The sequence below is a fragment of the Aureococcus anophagefferens genome (genome assembly GCF_000186865.1).
Source record: "Aureococcus anophagefferens unplaced genomic scaffold AURANscaffold_11, whole genome shotgun sequence".
Lineage (NCBI taxonomy): Eukaryota > Pelagophyceae > Pelagomonadales > Pelagomonadaceae > Aureococcus > Aureococcus anophagefferens.
Genome location: NW_008705571.1, coordinates 867,780 through 886,712, shown reverse-complemented (window position 1 = coordinate 886,712; position 18,933 = coordinate 867,780). Strand labels below are relative to the sequence as shown.

General features: G+C 70.6%; 7 protein-coding genes across 7 annotated transcripts in view; 4 read left to right on the top strand and 3 right to left on the bottom strand.

The window, feature by feature from the left end:
* Positions 1-7: 7 nt before the first annotated feature.
* AURANDRAFT_27564 (hypothetical protein) lies at positions 8-1,120 on the bottom strand (the record flags this gene model as incomplete). Its single annotated transcript, XM_009039365.1, has 1 exon — positions 8-1,120. The coding sequence occupies one exon, from the start codon at positions 1,118-1,120 to the stop codon at positions 8-10; it is 1,113 nt and encodes a 370-aa protein (XP_009037613.1).
* Positions 1,121-1,352: 232 nt separating this feature from the next.
* ENT1 (hypothetical protein) lies at positions 1,353-3,485 on the top strand (the record flags this gene model as incomplete). The annotated part of the gene is made up of 2 exons (XM_009039470.1): positions 1,353-2,672; positions 2,913-3,485. The coding sequence occupies 2 exons, from the start codon at positions 1,353-1,355 to the stop codon at positions 3,483-3,485; spliced, it is 1,893 nt and encodes a 630-aa protein (XP_009037718.1).
* Positions 3,486-5,805: 2,320 nt separating this feature from the next.
* Positions 5,806-7,644, bottom strand: AURANDRAFT_27471 (hypothetical protein; the record flags this gene model as incomplete). The annotated part of the gene is made up of 2 exons (XM_009039364.1): positions 5,806-6,090; positions 6,415-7,644. Coding segments are annotated over 2 exons (1,515 nt in total), but the record flags the coding sequence as incomplete, so codon positions are not given.
* A 945-nt stretch (positions 7,645-8,589) lies between these two features.
* Hypo4 (selenoprotein) lies at positions 8,590-9,201 on the top strand (the record flags this gene model as incomplete). The annotated part of the gene is made up of 1 exon (XM_009039471.1): positions 8,590-9,201. A coding segment is annotated over one exon (612 nt), but the record flags the coding sequence as incomplete, so codon positions are not given.
* Positions 9,202-10,810: 1,609 nt separating this feature from the next.
* Positions 10,811-16,293, top strand: AURANDRAFT_71777 (hypothetical protein; the record flags this gene model as incomplete). Its single annotated transcript, XM_009039472.1, has 6 exons — positions 10,811-11,265; positions 11,342-11,590; positions 11,641-12,128; positions 12,151-12,247; positions 12,375-15,026; positions 15,226-16,293. The coding sequence occupies 6 exons, from the start codon at positions 10,811-10,813 to the stop codon at positions 16,277-16,279; spliced, it is 4,995 nt and encodes a 1,664-aa protein (XP_009037720.1).
* A 299-nt stretch (positions 16,294-16,592) lies between these two features.
* On the bottom strand, positions 16,593-17,520 carry AURANDRAFT_64723 (hypothetical protein; the record flags this gene model as incomplete). The annotated part of the gene is made up of 3 exons (XM_009039363.1): positions 16,593-16,992; positions 17,049-17,263; positions 17,365-17,520. The coding sequence occupies 3 exons, from the start codon at positions 17,518-17,520 to the stop codon at positions 16,593-16,595; spliced, it is 771 nt and encodes a 256-aa protein (XP_009037611.1).
* A 231-nt stretch (positions 17,521-17,751) lies between these two features.
* AURANDRAFT_64722 (hypothetical protein) overlaps positions 17,752-18,933 on the top strand; it is a gene marked incomplete at both ends in the record, with an annotated part of 3,128 nt that continues 1,946 nt past the window's right edge. Inside the window, one exon of the mRNA XM_009039473.1 lies at positions 17,752-18,882. Coding sequence (XP_009037721.1) covers positions 17,752-18,882 — 1,131 coding nt within the window. The remainder of the gene's footprint in view (positions 18,883-18,933) is intronic.

Here is an 18,933-nt window from a genome sequence, read left to right as displayed (position 1 = left end):
TAAAAACCTAGTAGTACTGGGCGATGGAGTCCGTGAGGAACTTCGCGAAGGCGACGGGCACCTCCGTGAGGCGGCTGCGCATGGGCGGGATGATGTCCGCGCGGGCGTCGTCGGGCGCGAGGACCGCGTCGAGGGAGCAGCCCGTCGGCACCTGCATGGCCTCGTCCCAGTCCGGCTCCACGAAGAGCGCGAACGACTCGCGGCTCACGCGCGCCATGTCGCCCGCGGCGACGGCGTGGGGCGTCGCGACGAGCGTGCCCCCGCTGAGGATCTGGGCCGCCTCGCCGATCTGGAAGAGGATGGACCCCTCGGGCGGCGCGCCGACGCGGACCTTGGCGCCACTCCGCGAGAACGCGAGGAGGCCCGCGCCCGCGGGCGCGCCGACGCGCTCGCCCGTCGCGTCGTCGAAGTAGATCGCCGGCGCCAGGGCCGTGATGACGCTGTTGTCGTTGTGCCAGCCGCACCAGGCCGCGTCGTCGCCCGACGGCGCGTCGTCGCGCGGGTAGTAGTGGAGCAGGCGGCCGACGTGGAGCCGGCTCCGCTCGTGCGTGACGGCCGTGAGGCGCTTCGCGTCGCTCGCGAAGCCCTTGGCGGCGACGGCGCTCGCGACGGCGGCGTCGCAGTGGCGCAGCACGTGGCGCGACAGGTCGTACAAGCTCCGGGAGAACGACCGGAACGCGCCGCGCATGTCGTCGCCGACCTCGGCGTCGGGCCACGCGGGCTCCGTCGTCGACTCCGGGTAGCGCGCCTTGAGGTCCGCGTCGCCGTTCGCCGCGTCCTCGTGGAGGCCGTTCGCGTACCACGAGCCCTTGGCCGTGTCGACCTTGCCCTTGAACTTCTCGCGGCCGCGCGACCAGCCCGCGCAGTAGTGGAGGTCCGGGTTCTCGTACTTGGCCAGCGTCTCCTCCGGCAGCGTGCCGAGGCGGCGCGCGATGCCCAGCAGGCGCAGGCGCTGGTCGCGCAGCTCCTGCGGCACGTTCGTCACCGCGAGCACGCCCAAGCCGTCCTTCCCAAAGGCGAATTTGATTTTCTGCGCCGTGTCCGCGTCGTTTTTCGCGTGGACCAAGTCGTCGTAGTCGATGAGCACGAGCTCCGTCTTGGCGGCTGTCAGGGCGGCCATGCTTCGAGCGCTCGGGCGATGGAGCACGACGCGCTGTTCGAGCACCTCGGGCGATGGAGCACGACGACGCTGCCGCCCTTCTTTGCTGATGAAATTAATAAATTTTAATTTTTACCACAGCTCGCCAGATGCTCGCCAGCCAATCAAAGTTCGCAGCCGGGCACGACTTGGCGAGAGCAAAGCGACAGCCGTCCTCGCCCCGCGTCGGGGGTCGCGACACCGCTCAGGAGCCATGGCCTCCCCGTCGAAGGCCCTCCCGCTCGCCTGCACCTTCGTCATCGGCTGCGCGAGCCTCTTTAGCTGGAACGCGGTCATCACGATCTCGAGTTACTGGAAGACGCGGTTCTGCGGCTCGCTGTTCGAGACGTCCTTCGAGAGCGTCTTCGCCGTCACGTACCAGCTGACGTCGCTGGCGTCGAACGTCTACGCGCTGCGCGCGTCGCAGGAGCTGAGCGTGCGGTCGCGCATCGTGCCGACGCAGTGGGCGCTCGTCGGCGTCTTCGCCGCGTTCGCCGTCCTCGCGCTGGCCCCCGGCGCCCCCGAGCGGGCCGTCTTCGCGCCCGTGACGCTCCTGGGCGTCGCGTTGTGCGGCTCCCTGTCGCAGTTCCTCTGCGCGGCCGTCTTCGGCCTCGCGGCCGCGCTCCAGGGCGGCTTCAACGCCGCGAACATGGCGGGCCAGGCCGTCGGCGGCGTCATCCCCGCTTTAATCGTCGTCGCGACGGTCCTCTCCGAGGGCGCGGCGAAGCCCGCGGCGGACGACGGCGGCGACGACGGCGGCTGCGTCGCGCCGCGCGTCGACGGCGGCGCCGTCGGCTACTTCGTCGCCGCCGCGGGCTTGTTCGTGGTCAGCATCTTCGCCTTTCGCATCCTCGAGCGGCAGGAGGTGTTCCTGGCGTCGTCCCTGGCGACGAAGGACGAGCCCGACGACGAGGCGGGCCTCCAGGCGAGCCTCATGGGCGTCGACGCGGAGCCGTCGATCCAGGCGCCCGCGGCCAAGGCCGCGCCCGGCGACCTCGGGGCGTTGGGGGCCCTGGCGCGCGAGATCCGCGTGCCCGCGGCGGCCGTCTTCCTCGTCTTCGCCTGCACGCTCGCGCCCTTCCCCGCGCTGACGGCGCTCGCGCGCGCCGAGGGCCACGCGGACGACGACGGCGGCGACGGCGACCTCTTCCGCGCGCTCTTCGTGCCGCTGCTCTTCCTCGAGTTCAACGTCTTCGACTTTTTGGGCCGCGCGTCCGCGGGAGTCGTCAAGTCGCCGGGCGCGCGCGCGCTCCTCTTCGCGGCCGTCGCGCGCTTCGCGTTCGTGCCGCTCATCGCGCTCGGCACGCTCTCCGGCGGCGCCGGCGGCGCGCCGGGCCTCCGGTCCTCCGCGGCGCCCTTCGCGGTGATGGCGCCCTTCGCGCTCTCCAACGGCCTCGTCGCGACGCTCGCCATGGGCGAGGCGCCACAGCTCGTCGCGCCGCACAAGCGCGAGCTCGCGGGCAACGTCATGTGCCTCTTCCTCACGCTCGGCCTCACGGCGGGCTCCGCGCTCTCCTTCGCGCTGCTCGCGCTCGTCTAGAGTTTTTTTAATGCCGCGACGAGGTCGCAGCTCGGTTTCATCATCACTTGTTTTATCGCGCCGCGTCGACATCTCATGGAGCAGTCGCTTGAAGCCTTGCGGCCCGATCGAAGCTGCGCGATGAACGCACGAAGCGCCGCGCGATCCTCGCTCCTAGCGCTCGCGCTGGCGGCGCGTACGGCGCGCGGCTACGCGCCGCGCGCATACGTCGCGGCGCACGCGCGATCGCTCGAGCTGCCGCGGCAGAAGGAGCACAAGAGCACGCCCCGGCGGGCGCTGGAACTGGATCTCGACGAGGTCTTGAGCGAGGAGCTCGGCTTCGACTTCGTCGCGGCCCACTCGGGCACGGAGCAGCGCTTCGACCACGGCTACGCGCGGGCGACGTACGACCGCGACGCGTCCGTGGACGTCGACGCCGTCGACGAGCTCCTCGTGGAGCGCGCGCTGCTGCGCCAGTGCCGCGACTTCGAGGCGGCCGACGGCATCCACGCGCAGCTCCGGCGCCTCGGCGTGGAGGTCGACGACCGGCGGAAGACCTGGGCCTCGCGCCGGTCCGCGCCGAGCCGCTTCAGGCCGAGCCGCTACGCCTTCGCGGGCGACGCCGCGGGCCTCGACCGCGCGCTCCTGCGCACGGTGACGCGGATCCTCGCGCGGCGGAGCAAAGCGCAGTACCAGAAGGACTGGGTCGTCGCCGACCACTACCGGGACGAGCTCCGCGTCAACCACGGCGTGATCGTCGACGACCGGACGAAGCGCTGGTCCGTCGGGAGCGGCTACTCGACGCGCGACGACCCTAGGCGACCGTAGATTCTCCGGTGTTTGTTCGGGGGGTGCTCGCGTGCCTCCGGCGCGCCGCGACTCGAGAACAACATGCGAGCGTGCCTCGACGCGACGCTCGGTAGAAACGTGCCACACAACCTTTTTAGTACGAGTGGGCGACCTGCTCCGTGACGCCCTTGGCCGGCGCGCGCGCCTCGACCTTGGCCTTGGCCGGCGGCGGCACGTAGAGGCTCTCGTGGCCGTAGTCCCGCTCGTTCCGCTCGTGGAGGACGAGGAGGCCCAGCGCGCCGACGACGAGGACCGCGTGCGGTACGGCGCCGACCAAATAGTTCGACGCGTTCGGGTCGCGCCGGATGCAGGCGCTCAGCACGATGCCGCCGACCGCGGAGCCGAGCGCCTTGGGCACGCCGACGGCCATGATCTTCCACCAGGAGATGATCTCCGCGCGCGCGTCCACCGGGTACTGGCTGTAGAGCAGCGTCTGGAACGCGGGGACGATGCAGCACGCGGCGCCGACGAATGGCAGCGTGCACCAGACCTGCGCGCGGCCCGCGGTCGACGCGGCCGGCGCGAGCGCGATGATCAGGAGCAGGCACACGTAGCAGAGCAGCGCGACGCGCACGGTTTTCGGCGCGCCGAGCGACTCCGTCACGAAGCGCACGGACGGCAGCGCGACGAGGATCGTCACGAAGCCGTACAAGTAGACGACGACGATGGACATGAGCCGCTTCCACAAAAAATAATTCGTGACGATCGCGAAAAAATAAGCGTCCAGGAACATGAAGCCCATGACGACGACCTTGAAGTTGGAAAAGTAGGTCGTGTCGGCGCCGCTCGGGTGCCGCGTGCGCCACGTCGGCGCGAAGCGGCCGCAGCCGCCGGAGAACGGCGTCCGGAGCGCCGCGGGCAGCGACTCGCGGACGCGGTCCGGCGACGCCAGAAACGCGGCCGCGAGCGCGTAGCAGGCAAAGGCGATGCCGCAGGAGCTGCTGCCCGTGTAGGGCCCGCCCTTCCACGCCCCCGGGAACGCGGCGACGCTCGCCGCCGTGAGCACGAGCCCCGCGACGAAGCCCACGAAGAAGCCCCAGGCGCCGACGTATCCTAAACCGTCCTCGAGGGCGCCGTGGCCCAGCCCGTCGCAGACCTCCGTCGTCATCTGCGTGATGAAGTCCGTGAACGGCGCGCTGAGGCCCATGACGACGAGCGACGCCGCGTACAAACAAATCCCGAGCGCGGACGTGCCGCCGCCGGCGACGGACCCGGCGAAGAAGAGCGCCGTCGACACGGCCTGCCCGAGGAGCGACAGCCAGAGCTGGGGCCGGTGGCCCCGCGACTCCGCGTAGGTCGGCAGGAACTTGGAGAACAAGGCGATGGACAGGTACGCGACGCCGCCGAGGACGCCGACGAGCAGCGCGGACCGCTTGTTCGGGTCGTCGACGTCGCCGGTCTGCTGCGCGTTGAGGATGCCTACGGTGCGCGGATGGCCATCGACGTCGCAGGCGCGCGAGACGCGGCGCCGTGCCGGGGATGCTCGCGATGACCACGACGCCGCCGGAGACGGAGACGCAGGCGACGCGCGCGTACCAGGTGAGCACGCCCTTGCGTTCCGCGTCGTCCACGATGGCCGCCACGGCGACGACGACGTCATCCTCCTCGACGAGCGTGCCCTCGCCGCCGTGCACGTACTTGGCCGGCTCCATCGGGGGCTGCTGCGTGTCCAATGCTCTCCTGTTCGGCTTTGTCTCATGTTAATGTTGACTATGAAACGCCTTCTCGTGCCGTGCAAGGTCGACCGTATAGCAGCGCGCAATCTGGGCGCGCCGATTCGAGCGGCGCGGGCAGCCCGCGCTCGCGGTACCATGCCTTCAGAGAGCAAGGCGGCGGAGAGCAAGGACGACGTCTCCTTGGAAGCGCATTTCCGCAAGTTTATCACGTCGAACATGATGTGGAAAAAAGCCCTGGAGAAGTTCGTGGAGAACAACGCGGCGGCCTTCGACCAGGAGGAGGAGCACAAGCACCAGCACCACGACCTCTTCGTCGAGTACCAGGAGATGTGCGACGTGTCCCTGGGCCTCTTCATGCGGAAGCACAAGTGCAGCGAGGACGAGCTCGCGCGCGAGCTGCTCGACCGCCGCGCGGACGACCTCATCGACCTGCTCGTCGCCAAGGGCGACTTCTCGCGCTTCACGGAGATGATGCGGAGTCGGAAGCTCAAGGCGCTGACGTCGAACTTCGACGCGTTCCACCACGAGACGGCCGCGGAGGCGAAGTAACCTTCCGACTCGGAGTCGCGCCGGGGGCCGGGTTGCGGGGTCTCCGAGACTTATACAGGGGGTGGGGGGGGCGCCTACTCCCACTCGATCGTGCCCGGCGGCTTGTTCGTGACGTCGTAGAGGACGTCGGCGACCTGGGGGAGCTTGGCCTTGATGGCCGCGGCGATCTTGTCGCAGAGCGCGAAGGGCACCTTCGAGAAGGCCGCGGTCATGGCCTCCGTCGAGTCGACGGGGCGGAGGATGATGACCTCCTCGCCCGCCTGGCCGGCGAGCCCGAGGGGCGCCATGGCGACGGGGCACTGCCAGATGGACCGCATGACGCCGTCCTCCGTGAGCATGTCCGTCACGATCGCGTCGGCCTCGCGGAGCACGTCGAGGCGCGGCGTCGTCACCGTGTGGGGCCCGCCGGGGCTCACGGCGAAGTCGAGGGGCGCGTCGCGCGCGGAAGCGTGGAGGAGGCTCACGACGACGCGGTTCACGAGCTTGGACTCGTTGACGAGCTCCGTGGAGATGGCGCCGAGCGCGTCCCAGTCGCGCTCGTAGGCGCCGGCGAGGATGGCGAAGTTGCGGTAGGTCCGCGAGTCGCCCTGGCAGCCCACGGACCGCAGGGGCGGCACGGACGCGGCGACGCCCGCGGGCAGCGCCGCGGAGATCGTCGCCGCGGCGCGCGCGCGCGCCGCGACGTCGTCGACGGGCTCCGGCGCGCCGTCGTGGCAGAGGAGGCGCACGCCGAGGCCCGGGCCGGGGAAGGGCTGGCGCCAGACGAGGTGCGACGCGAGGCCGAGCCGCTCGCCGACGGCGCGGACCTCGTCCTTGTAGAGGTCCGCGAGGGGCTCGATGACGAGGCCCTGCTCGATGAGCGCGTCGATCTCGGGCACGCGGTTGTGGTGCGTCTTGATGACGTCGGCCTTCTTCGCGGACCCGCCGGACTCGATCGTGTCGGGGTAGATCGTGCCCTGGCCCAGGAGCCACTTCGCCGGGTCCAGGCCGTAGGCCTTGGCCTGCGCGCGCTGGATCTCGAGGAACTGCTGGCCGATGACGCGCCGCTTCGCCTCGGGCGCCGTCAGGCCCTCCAGCGCCTTGAGGAACTGCGCCGACGCGTCGACGGCCTTGAGGTTCGGGAGGTCCGCGCCCGCGAGCGACTCGGACACGAGCTCCGACTCGCCCTTGCGCATCATGCCCGTGTCGACGTAGAGGCCGAGGATGCGCTCCGCGGGCAGCGCCTTGGCGAGCAGCGCGTAGGTCACGGTCGAGTCGACGCCGCCGGAGACGAGCACGAAGACGTTCCGGCTCGCGCCGCACTTGGCGCGGATCGCGGCGATCTGCTGGTCGACGAAGTCGTCCATCTTCCACGTCCCCTTGAGGCCGCTGAGCTCGACGAACGCGCCGAGCATGGCCTCGCCCTTGGCCGAGTGCGTGACCTCGGGGTGGAGCTGAAGGCCGTAGAGCCGGCGCGTGCCGTCGCAGCACTGGACCGCCGCGTTCGCGCACGCCGCCGTCTTGCCCGTCGTCTCGAAGCCCGGGGGCAGCGCGACGACCTTGTCGCGGTGGCTCATCCAGACCGTCGTCTTGTCCGCGTCGCCGGGCATCACGCCGCCGGCCTTCACGACCTCGAGCGTCGCCGGGCCGTACTCGCCGACGGCCGCCTGCTCGACCTTGCCGCCGAGGTCCTGGCACATCATCTGGCAGCCGTAGCAGATGCCGAGGATCGGCACGGGCAGGTCCCAGAGCGCCTTGTCGACGCGCATCGACGCCGGGTCGAAGACCGACTGCGGGCCGCCGCTCACGATGATCGCGCCCGCGTCGGCGAACGTCGACACCGGCGCGTCGCAGGGCACGATGACCGACAGCGCCTCGTGGCGGCGGACGCGCGACGCGATGAGGTGGCAGTATTGGCCGCCGCAATCAAGGACCTGCGATTTCGGGATCGGGATCGTTCGCCGCGCGCGCGCGCGCTCGCGTTTGCGGGTGAATGCCGCTGCGCGCGAGCGATGCGCGCGCCGTCGAGTCGTGTGTTGGGCAGCTCGTGCGGCGCGCGCGCGCGCGCGCGCAGTCGTGCGGCGCGTCGAGCGCGCGCAGCAGTCGCCTCTCGACTGCGCGCGCGCGCGCGCGCACGCGCGCAGTCGCCTCGAGCGGTTTTGGCGACGAGCGGCGCGCGCGGCGCGGTGAATCCTGCTGGCTGGACACCGCGCGATGCGTAGATCTTCTTGGGCGACGCGGTTCCGCTAGCGAGGACCGCCATCGTTGTCGACGAACAGGCACTTGTGCACGAAGGCTTGCTGCGGCGCCGGTCGAGAGGGGCTCAATCGAGCCAGTTTTAAATGAGGTGCAACGAAAAGTGCAACGAAGCTTTTCTAGTACACGGGACGCGTCCAGCGACGCGTGCTGAGATGCTCTCGCCTCCGGCCCATAAGATGGGCTCCTCAACATCCACTGCGCGCAGCCCATCCTCGTGTCGTCCTTACGCGCGGTTCGTGATGTCGGCGCAGGCGCTCGGCTTGGCGGGGGACTTGGGCAGGGAGTGGGACTCGGAGCCGCGCTCGAGGGTCGCGATGTCGAAGAGCTCGCTGTTGTCCTCGCTCTCCTCCTCCTCGTCGCACGCGTCGCCGCTGTCGACGGCCACGGCCTCGGCCCACGCCGACGAGGGTCGAGGACCGCCGTCCGCGCTCGCGACGACTTCAAGTTCCGCCGGGGGGCGCCGGCGGACCCCGCTCCGGCTAATGTTGCCCTCGTTGCAGCTCGAGGCCAGCGCATCGAGAGCTGTTGTCGACGCAGAGCTCGTCGTCGAGGCTGCTGCGAGCGCCGCAGCGCGTCGACGCGCGCGAAGCACCGCAATTTTGCCAGCGCACAGCGCCAGAATGATGCGCGCCGCGGCGCTGCTGCTGCTGGCCGCGACGGCCGACGGCTTCCTGCACGGTAAGACCGCGAACAAACCGCTGCTGCGCGCCACCGAGTCGTTCGAGAACCCGGTGCCGCTCCTCCAGGAGGCCATCGACCGCGCGCCGCAGTTCGACGAGGGCCGGTCCGTCGTCTTCGGCGTGCTCTCCACGGAGGTCGCGGACGCGCCCGCGCCGGCCGAGCAGGCGCGGCGGCGCGAGCTCGCCGCGGCCTCTTTGACGAACATCGACGACGCCGAGCGCGACCGGCGCGGCGCCGTCGCCGTCGTCGGCGGCGCGGCGACGCTCGCCTACGCGGCGTCGCTCGTAGCGAACCACGCGAGCTTCGCGGGGCGGTTGAGCGTGTTCCCGCTCCTCGCGCTGAGCCTGGGCTACTACGAGAGCAAGAAGGAGGGCTTGTGAAACATCGCCCAGTCCGGCCTCTGGGACGTGACTGGGAACGGCATGGAGAAGATCGCCGACGCGAAGCTCGCGCGCGCGCTCCTCGACAAGGTCAACGATTTCAACGTGAAGACGGGGCTCAAGGGCGTCGCTTTCACGCTCGCCTTCGCGGCGACGGCGTTCTTCGACGTGTGATCGACCACTCTTTCGGCGCGACTCATGATGCGGCGCGGCGTCCCCTCGCGGGCGCCGCGCCGCGGACTCGTCCGCCGGCTCGTCGTAACAACTTCGGGGAAACACTACGCCCCTGCGGGCAAAACTAACTCACGTCCTCGGACCCGTCTCGCGCGTCCCGCAGCACCCAGACGGAGAGCGCGGCCCGCCGCCAGCCGACGACGGGCCGGACCTCGTGGACGAGGTCCCGCGCGCGGAAGAGGACGAGCCGCCCGGGCGCGGGCACGACGTCGACGGTCTCCGTCGCCGTGGCGCCTGTCGTGTCCGTCGGCGCCGTGCCGAGGTAGCAGCGGAGCTCGCCGCCCGCGCCCGGCGCCGGCGCGGCGTCGAGGTAGAGGATCGCCGTGAGCTCGCGGTGGTTCTCGCCGTCGCCCATGCGGACGGGGTCGTTGTCGCGGTGGGGCACGTAGCGCGGCCGGGCGCGCCGGACGCCGTCGTAGAGCGACAGCTGCGCGGACGCGGGCACGAGCAGGCGCGCCGGGAGCGCCGCGGCGTCGCCGGCCGCGAGCGGGTCCGCGGCCGGGTCCCGGAGGAAGAGCGCGCCGCCGTCGCCTACGAAGTGCGTCGGTGACGGTCTTTCATGGTTCAAAAGCTCCGGTCTTTCATGATTCAAAAGCTCCCCCGCGGGACGCGGGCCGGCGCCGACGACGGCGCCGACGGGCGCGCGCGGGTCGACGCGGTGGCCGCGCGTCGCCTCGTAAAATTGGCAGGCCGTCGTCACGCCGACGACCTTGGCGAGGTCGCCGCAGGGCCGCCGGCGCCACCGCGCGTTCAGCGCGGCGCGCTTCGCCTTGCCGCCGGCGCGCGTCTCGTCGACGACGAGGACCGCGATCGTCGCGTCCTCCGGGGGCTCCGCGACGCCGCCGATGGCCTGCCGCGGCGCGGACGCGGCCGCGACGGCCGCGGCGACGCCCGCGAGCGCGGCCTTGGCCTCGGGCAGGAAGTCCGGCTCCTCGGCGAGCGGCAGGAACTCGACGTCGTCGCCGCGGATGTGCACCTGGAGCGCCATGCGCTGGTCCGCCCGCCGCGCGTCGAAGCGGTCGCGCACCGCCGCCGCGTAGCGCGCGCAGGTCGCCGCGTCGAGCGCGCCGTCGACGACGCCCACGAGGGGCCGGTCGAGGCGCAGCGTCCCGGCTTCGAAGCCCGCGACGACCGCGGCGCAGGCGGCGTAGGCGTCCGCGCGCGCGCACTCGGCGAGCTGCGCGCCCGCGCGCGCGACGCGCTTGTAGGCCTCGAGCACCCAGTCCTCCGACGGCGGCGCGGGTTCGGGTGGCGGTGGCGTGGGCTCCGGTGGCGGCGGCGGCGGCGGCGGCGGCGGCGTTGCCGCCTCGTCGTCGTCGCTGTCCGTCACATACGCCCATTTGTCGTAGTCCGCGAGGCGCGACATATGCCAGCGCGAGGCGTCCGGCGATGGCTGGAGCGCAGCGGCTGATGCCTAAAAGGCCACCATCATCCCATCGATGGGGGCAGCCCGCTGCAACGCCGACTTGCGAAAGCATCGAGCAACGACAAGGTGAAGATTTTGTGGCTGGACGATGATGGGCAGCTGAGTCGTGTGCTTTCCACCATGGCGAAGCGCCGCGAGAGCGGCGGCGGGTGGTTCTCCGACCTGTTCGCGCCGAGCGACCTGTTCAAGCCCAGCTCGCGAGAGGAGCCGATGCCCTTACAGGACCAGTGCTGGTCCTGCTCGACGACCTTTGAGACGCCGCCGCCCTTCGAGTTCTTCTGCTACGCCGACGTCGACGAGCCCCGGGTCGACGTCGTCGTCGACGTCGCGCCGACTCTCGAGCTGACGGACGAGCAGGAGAACGCCGCGGCGAACAAGGCCCTCGGCGAGGGCCAGCGCTACGAGCCGTGGCGCCGGTCGCCGTCGGGCGACGCGTCCGCCGCGCGCGTCGCCGCGCCGTCGCGCGCGGGCCGCTTCCTCAAGTCGAAGCGCTTCGAGAACGGCATGCTCGTGCTCATCCTGATCAACTGCGCCCTGCTCGCGATGTGGAACCCGCGCTGGGAGCGCGACGCGGCGTCCTGTGGCCGTGACGATTTTCGAGCGATTTTGATCGGGAAAACGAAGAGAAATCGTCGCCGTCATGCTTGGTAGGCGCGACGGCGGCGCGCCGCTCTGGTGGAAGGCGGCGGACCTCGCGATCCTCGGCGCCTTCGTCCTCGAGGCCATCGCGAAGATCGCGACGTTCCGGCTGCGCTACTTCTACAGCGCCTGGAACGTGCTCGACGCCGTCGTCGCGCTGACGGGCGTCGTCGACGCCGCGTACATGGACGCGCCCGACGTGAGCTTCCTCAAGGCGCTCCGCGTGCTCCGGCCGCTGCGCACCGTGAACCGCGTGCCGAGGTGCGCGTGCCGCGAGACGCCCCGCGATGACCCACCCCGCGTGCCCGTAGGCTCCAGCGGACCATCGCCGTGCTGCTCCGGTCGCTCATCAACCTCCGCGACATCGTGCTGATGATCGCGGGCGTCCTGCTGACGCTGTCGCTCGCGGCGATGCAGCTGTGGAGCCCGACGCCCGTGACGCGCTGCGTCTCCGACCTCGACGGGTCGCCCCAGTACGGCGACGAGCTCAGCGCGGGCCTCGAGATCTCGCAGGTCGCCTGCTGGCTGAACGACGACGCCGTCGCGCCCGGCGGCACCGCGAGGACCTGCGGCCTGCCGCGGCTCGTCGTCGACGGCTACGGTTGCGAGGCGGGCTACTCCTGCGCGCGCGCGGCGTCCGCCGACGGGCCGGGCCGGGGCTACGCGGGGTTCCGCAACGTGCTCACGACGGTCCTCACGCTGACGAACCTGGCCTTTGGCGAGATCTGGAGCGACATCATGCTCCACACGCAGGAGGCCAACGGCGCGGCGGCGGCGTCCCGTGTACTACTTGGCGGGGGTGAGACTTCTTGTCGTCGCAGGCTCCGGCGTGTCCGCGTTCTTCGTCTGCTTCATGCTCGCCGTGAGCACGATGCTCTTCTCCATCGCCGTCGCCGCGCTGCTTTCCCAGTTCCACGAGTACGGCGACACGCGCGAGGACATCAAGGCGGTCCTCGACGGCGAGCTCGCGCCCGCGGAGGAGCCCGAGCGGCGCGGCGGCGGCGTCCCCCCCCCTTTTTGAAAGCTTACGAGTCCACCCGCGCAGGCGCCACGTCAACGCGATCAGCGACAGGCTCGTCAAGACGCGGTCCATGGAGCTCGACGACGACGATAAGTTCGTGCCGGAGGACATGTCCCTGCGCATCCAGCGGCCGCAGACCCTCGGCGACCGGCTCTGGCGCGGCACGCGGAGCTCGCGGGTCCGCCGACTCCTCACGTCGCCGACGCGGTGGCCGAACGTGCTCGTGACGCTCGTCGTGCTGCTGAGCGTCGCGGCCATGGCCGCCGACGGCTACCACGCGACCAAGTCCGTGTCGCGCTTCGCGAACGTCGTCAACCTCTGGTCGTCCATCTTCTTCGCGGTCGAGTTCGCGGCCAAGGTCGCGATCCTCGGCGTCGGGCCGTACTTCGGCGACGCGTGGAACTGGTTCGACTTCGTGATCTGCGTCTGCTCCGTCGTCGAGATCTTCGTCGAGTCCATGCTCCGCAGCGTCAAGGCGCTGCGCATCCTGCGGCTCGTGCGCCTCGCGCGGCTCGTGCGCGCGGTCCGCCACTGGAACTCGCTGAGGGAGGTGCTGCTCATGATCGAGGTGGCGCTCGACGCGGTCTGGCCGAGCCTGCTCCTCCTGCTCCTCTTCCTCTTCATCATGACCCTGGGCGCCATGCAGTTCTTCGGGCCCTACGGCCTCGTCGCGACGTCGCCGAACGACGCGGAGCACGAGCGCGCGGTGCGCTTCGACTCGTTCACCTGGGCCTTCCTCCAGGTCTTCCTCACGGCGCTGGGCGAGGACTGGAGCTACGTCATGTACTCGACGATGGCCAAGTGCGGCGAGGAGAGCGCGGCGTTCTTCGTGACCATCGCCGTCGTCGGGCGCCTCGTGCTCGCGAACGTCGTGCTCGCGTGCCTCTTGGACGAGTCGACGACGCTCTACCTGGACGTCCTCGACCAGCGCAAGAAGCTCCGCATGATCTACTACGTCCTCGTCGTGCGGCGGCGGCTGAACCGCGCCTTCTTCCTGCTCCGGCTCCACGCGCGCGTCGCCGAGGCGCCCGGCCTCGCGCTGGCCGCGGCGCGCGCCGTCGAGGAGACGAAGGACGGCGACGCGCCGCGGGAGCCGCGCCTCAACAAGAAGCGGCGCTCGAGCACGCGCAAGGCCCGCGCGAGCGCCGTCCACGTCGAGCTCGTCCACCAGCTCAACGGCTCCAAAAACCAGCTCAACGTCAAGGGCCGGAAGAACTTCGCCGTGCCGCCGCAGAAGAAGAACGCGCGCATGAGCCTCTTCCTGCCGGAGCCGGCGCGGGAGAAGCGCGTGCGCATCCCCAAGAAGAAGCAGCGGTCCGAGGAGAGCTGGGCCCGCTTCTTCGAGCACCTCGTCGAAAGTAAGGCGTTCCGCGACGCCGTCGCGTCGTCCGTCGTCACGTGCGGCGTGCCGCTCTGCGACGCCTACGCGGGCCCGGACGCGCGGCCGGGCTGGGCGATCTTGGACGCCGCGGCGGGGCTGGTTTTTGTGGCGGAGTGCGCCTGCCGCGCGGCGCACGCGTACCACCGCGCGCGGCGCCACCTCGACGCGAACCGGCGCCGGCCCGAGGACAAGCTCCATTCGTCGCAGCAGAACGGGCTCAGCGAGGACCAGTCGGCGACGCTCCACGGCTTCATCCACGACGAAGAGGAGGGCGAGCGGCGGCGCCACGGGTGGAAGATCGACGACCGGCTCCGGCGCGCCGCGCGCGGCGCGGCGATCGGCCTCGAGCGCGCCGTCGTCTTCGCGGGCATCGTGGGCCTGATCCTGGACCCGGGCAACCGCGTCTTCTTCGTGCTCCGGTCCCTGCGATGTCTCGTCCTGGTCCGCGAGCTCAAGACCGTGCGGCTGCTGGCCGTGTCCGTGATCTCGTGCGTGCCGACGCTCGGCGCGCTCTTTTCGGTGATGTTCGTCGTCTGGCCCGTGGCGGCGCTCATCGGCCAGGAGTTCTTCAAGGGCACGTTCGCCTACTGCACGGACCCGGGCTTCCCGAGATACGCGTACCGCCGCGGCGAGACCTTCAGCGACGGCTCGGAGAAGGTCGCGCCGTGCGCGAACGAGCGCTGGGAGAACCCGCCCTACACCTACGACGACTTCCCGGGGAGCATCCTGTCGACGTTCTTACTCATCGCGGGCTCGGGCTACACGGACCTCATGTTCTCCGCGATGGCCGCGACGGAGGCGAACTACTCGCCGAAGAGCGGCCACAGCGAATTCGCGTTCTGGTACTTCTTCGTCGTCTACTTCTGCCTCAACATCTACTTCGCCCAGCTCTTCATGAACCTCATCTGGGGCGGCTTCCTCGAGATGCGCAACGACGCCATCGCGGCGACGACGACGGACGCGGAGGTCAAGGGCTACTTCGTCACGGCCGCGGAGGGCAACGCGCGGCGGCTGCTCAACGGCGTGCTCCACGACGTCAAGCGGTCGAGCGTGCCCGTGAGCGAGGCGCCGCCGACGCCCCTGCGGCTCTGGCTCGAGCGCGAGATGACGCAGCGCGGCGCCGCGGGCTGGGGCCTCGACGGCGTCATCCTCGTCAACGCGGCCGCGATGGCCTGCCGCCACCGGAGCGAGCCGGCCTGGCTCCCCGCCGTCGCCGCGGCGACGTCGGGCGTCGTCGCGTGCGCGTTCTCCGCCGAGGTCCTGCTGGCGCTCTACGCGCGCGGGTCGCTCCCTGTGTGCAAATCAACCAGTGAGCTGGGACGTCGGGGCCAAACTTCAGAATTCTCTAGCTCGGTCAAATCGAAGTCGATTCGGCTGATTTCTGGACGAATCGATTGCTCTCAGCGAGTTCTCGAAGCACGGCGGAAGTGCTCGTGTCAAAACATTCGAATACGCGCACATTGAAGTCGGGTTGAAGATTTGATTTGCACACAGGTCGCTCCGCGCCTACGCGGACGACTCCGCGAACCTCGGCAACTTGTTCGTGACGCTGGCCGCGCTCGTCGAGGCGCTCTGGGGCCGGTCCTGCCGCGACGCGGGGCCCGTCAAGGTCGCGGCCGCCGTGTCCTGCGCGCGCATCCTGCGATTATTGCGGCGCCTGCCGAACTACGCGCAGATCTACTACGCGGTCACGCGGCCGATGCGGTTCATCGTCGCGATCCTGCTCATCATGTTCATGATCCTGTACGTCTACGCGGGCCTGGGGCGGTTGCTCTACGCGCACTACGACCTGCCGGAGCCCCGGGGCCACTACCTCGGCTTCCAGTCGCCGGCGCACGCGCTGCTGCTGTTGTTCGTGTGCGCGAACGGCGACGTCTGGCCCGAGCTCGTTATAGCGGCCGCGGACCCGAAGCCGGGCTGGAACGAGCCGTTGTACAAGTTTGGGGTGTATGTGTTCTTCGGCTCCTTCGTGGTGATCATGGACTTTTTCGTGTTGAACCTCTTCGTCATGATCATCTCGGAGGCCTACGACTCGCTGAGCGAGCCGAAGATCGTCGCGGCCTACGGCGGCATCGAGGACCTGCGGCGCGTCTGGGGGAGGCACGACCCGACGGGCTCCGGGCGCATCCCCGAGGCGGCCATCTACCGGCTGCTGCGGGACCTGAAGGCGCCCTTCGGGTGCGGCCGCGACTCGCGCTTCGTCGAGCTCATGGTCCGCGCGCGCTTCATCCTCGAGGAGTGCCACGCCTACGAGAAGAACCGCCACAGTGCCTACGCCGTGCACCTCGACGTGGCGCACCACGACACGTCCCTCGACACGCTCGCCGACGGCCAGGCCGCGCGCGAGCTCGAGTACCACGCGGTCGCCGCGACGCTCGTGAAGCAGTGCTTCATCGGCATCCCCAAGCTCAAGGTCCGCTGGTGCCGCTGCCTCGTCCAGCTCCACGTCATGCGCTGCGTGGGCCGCTTCCGCCACGCGCGCCTCTCCGCCGCGGGCGACCCGAAGGACACGAACTCGGGGCCCGGCGACGACGTCGTGCCAACATAAAATAGTGAAGCTGGACGTGCCTTCAGAAACCGATGCGAGCATTACAGCCTTCTCTGGCGCTCGGTCTGGGCGGGCAGGCAGGCAGGGAACCATGCCGAAGCCCCTCCCCGAGCCCGAACCGCAGCATGCTCAAGGAGGCCCTCTAGGCCAAACCGACTTTCGGTGTTCTTTTTTATCTAACTTTTTCTTGCTTAAGCTCACGCCGGCCGGCGTGTAAGCTCGACTCGCCGGCGGAGTCGGCGCGTGTACACACTACCGAAGGATGACAAACATCATGTACAAAGACGGGGGAAGCGGGGGGTCCTACGGGCCCTCAGGAGATCGTGCACGCGCACTCCTGCGAGAGGACCTGGTCGTCGTTCATCATGCCGTATTTGCTCTTGCCGTGGCTGGAGGCCTTCTCGTGCGTCGAGCTCGCGGGCTGGATGGTGTCGATGGCCTTGGAGTCGCCGGGGCCGAGCGCGCCGCCGCCGATCTTCTTCTTGGTCGCGAAGACGCAGACGAGGAGGCGCCGGCCGCGCTTGATGGGGATGCCCTCGTGCTGGAGCGTGTCCGAGGGGAAGACGATCGTGCTGCCGAGCGCGGGCTTCGCGTCGAAGGACGACTCGAGGACCGAGGGAAAGAAGCGCGTCCCGCCGCCCTCGAAGTCGCGGTTCGGCTTGGAGATGAGCAGGAGCAGCGTCGCGCCCTCCTTGCGGCCGTCCGTGTGCTTCCTGCGGGGCCCGGGGCGTCGGCGGAGGCGCGCGCGCGCGGGGGAGGGCGCACGCACTTGAGGCCCTTTTGGCGCGCGGCGTCGTAGACGATGACGAAGGCCCGCGACATGGTGAACTCGAGGGTGACGCCCGTGAGCTCCATGGAGACCCTCCGCGCGGTCAGCTCGAGCGCGTTGCGGATCTCGTCCTGCGACTGCTGGGGCAGGCTGCTGACCATGACGTCCTGCGTCGGCAGGCTGACGCCGCGGTCCGTCGTTCGACCTGCGCGGGGCTCCGTGAGGCCGGGGGACGGGGGGGAACATCATCAGAGGGGGGGGCTCCGCGCTCCGCGCCGGCGTCGAAGCACTCGTTCACCGCGTCTCGTGCTCGCACGCAGGCGTCCGGGGAGAGCACGTTCTGGATCTCGAAGACGGACGTCGCCGCGCGGCTCGCGCCGCTCCGGGCCGGGAGCCGCACGAGCACGACGTCGTCGAGGGAGGGGTCCTTTGAGGAGCTGGAGGAGCTCTGCAGGTCCGACGCCCGCGGCATGGTTTTTCCGGCGGCGGCTGCGGGGTTGGGAGCCCACGGAGCTGGGACCCGGGGCGCGCGTCCCGTAGCCGATCCCCGCGGCGCGAGACGCCGTAAATTTATTCGCCCCGACGCTTCTTCGTCGGCACGCTTTGCTAGATCTAGTAAGCTCCCCCGAGGGCTGCCGGAGAGCGCCCAATAAATAAGCCGAGGTTGAAACGTTGCAGCCGCGTTTAAGGCGGTTTACCAAGGATGGAGCCGGGGCAGCCCGACCCTGGAGTCCCGCCCCCCGTCGACGTCCCCGACGCCGGGTCGCCCGTCGCCGAGGAGGCGTACACGCCCGTCGCCGTCGCCGAGGCCGAGCTCCACAAGAAGGGCGAGGAGGCCCACTACGCGGCCCTGGAGCTTGCCGACGCCGCCGTCGCCGCGGACTACGGGGCCGCCGCGGGGGGCGAGCTGCCGCCGGACTACCCGGACAACCCGGACTACGCGCCCGAGGCCTACGGCGGCGGCGCGCCGCCGCCCGGCGCCGTGCCGCCCGCGGGCTACGCGCCGCCGGGCGGCGAACAGTGGACGCCGCGGTCCTACGCCATGGCCGCCGCGCACGCGGAGATGCAGCAGGCGGCCATCGAGCACCACATGATGGAGTCCATGATGGCCGAGGCCATGATGCGCGAGCACATCCACGCCGAGATGGAGCGCGCGGCGGCGACGGGCCAGGACGTCGTCCTCACGCCGCGGTCCTACGAGATCGCCATGTCCATGCACCAGGAGCAGATGATGGACCAGGGCGTGGCGCCCATGGAGCAGATGGTGGCGCCCGCCGGGGCGACGCCGCGCCTCTCGCCGCGCGACCCGGCGATCGTGAGCCCGGACATGGCCGACCTCCCGAGCGACGTCGTCCGCCTGAACACGGACGGCTCCTTCGACATCAGCCACCAGCCCCTCGTCGACTTCGACGCCGTCGCCGCGCCGCCCGCGCCCGTCAACGGCGCCGCGGCGGACGCCGCCGCGGACGCCGGCGCGGCGGCGCCCGTCGACGACGAGCCGGTCGTCCTCGACGACGAGCCGGTCGTCCTCGACGACGAGCCGGTCGTCCTCGACGACGAGCCGGTCGTCCTCGCCGACGCCGCGGCGCCGCCGGCCGTCGCGCTCGACGCGTCGCCGGCCTCGGAGCCAGACCGCGCGGACTTTGCGTCGCCGCCGCCGCCGGACCACTCGCCGCCGGCGAGCGTCGCGCCCGCGGACAGCGACCTGCAGTCGACGGCGAAGACGCTCGCGTCGCCGGGGTCGGACGCGAGCGAGCCGGCGGCCGCGCGCTTCGACGAGCCGGCGGAGCCGGCGGCCTCGGACGAGCCGCCGCCGGAGGAGGCGGCGGAGCCCGTGGAGGAGGAGACGGCCCACGGCTCTCGACGAGCCGCCGGCGGCGGTGCG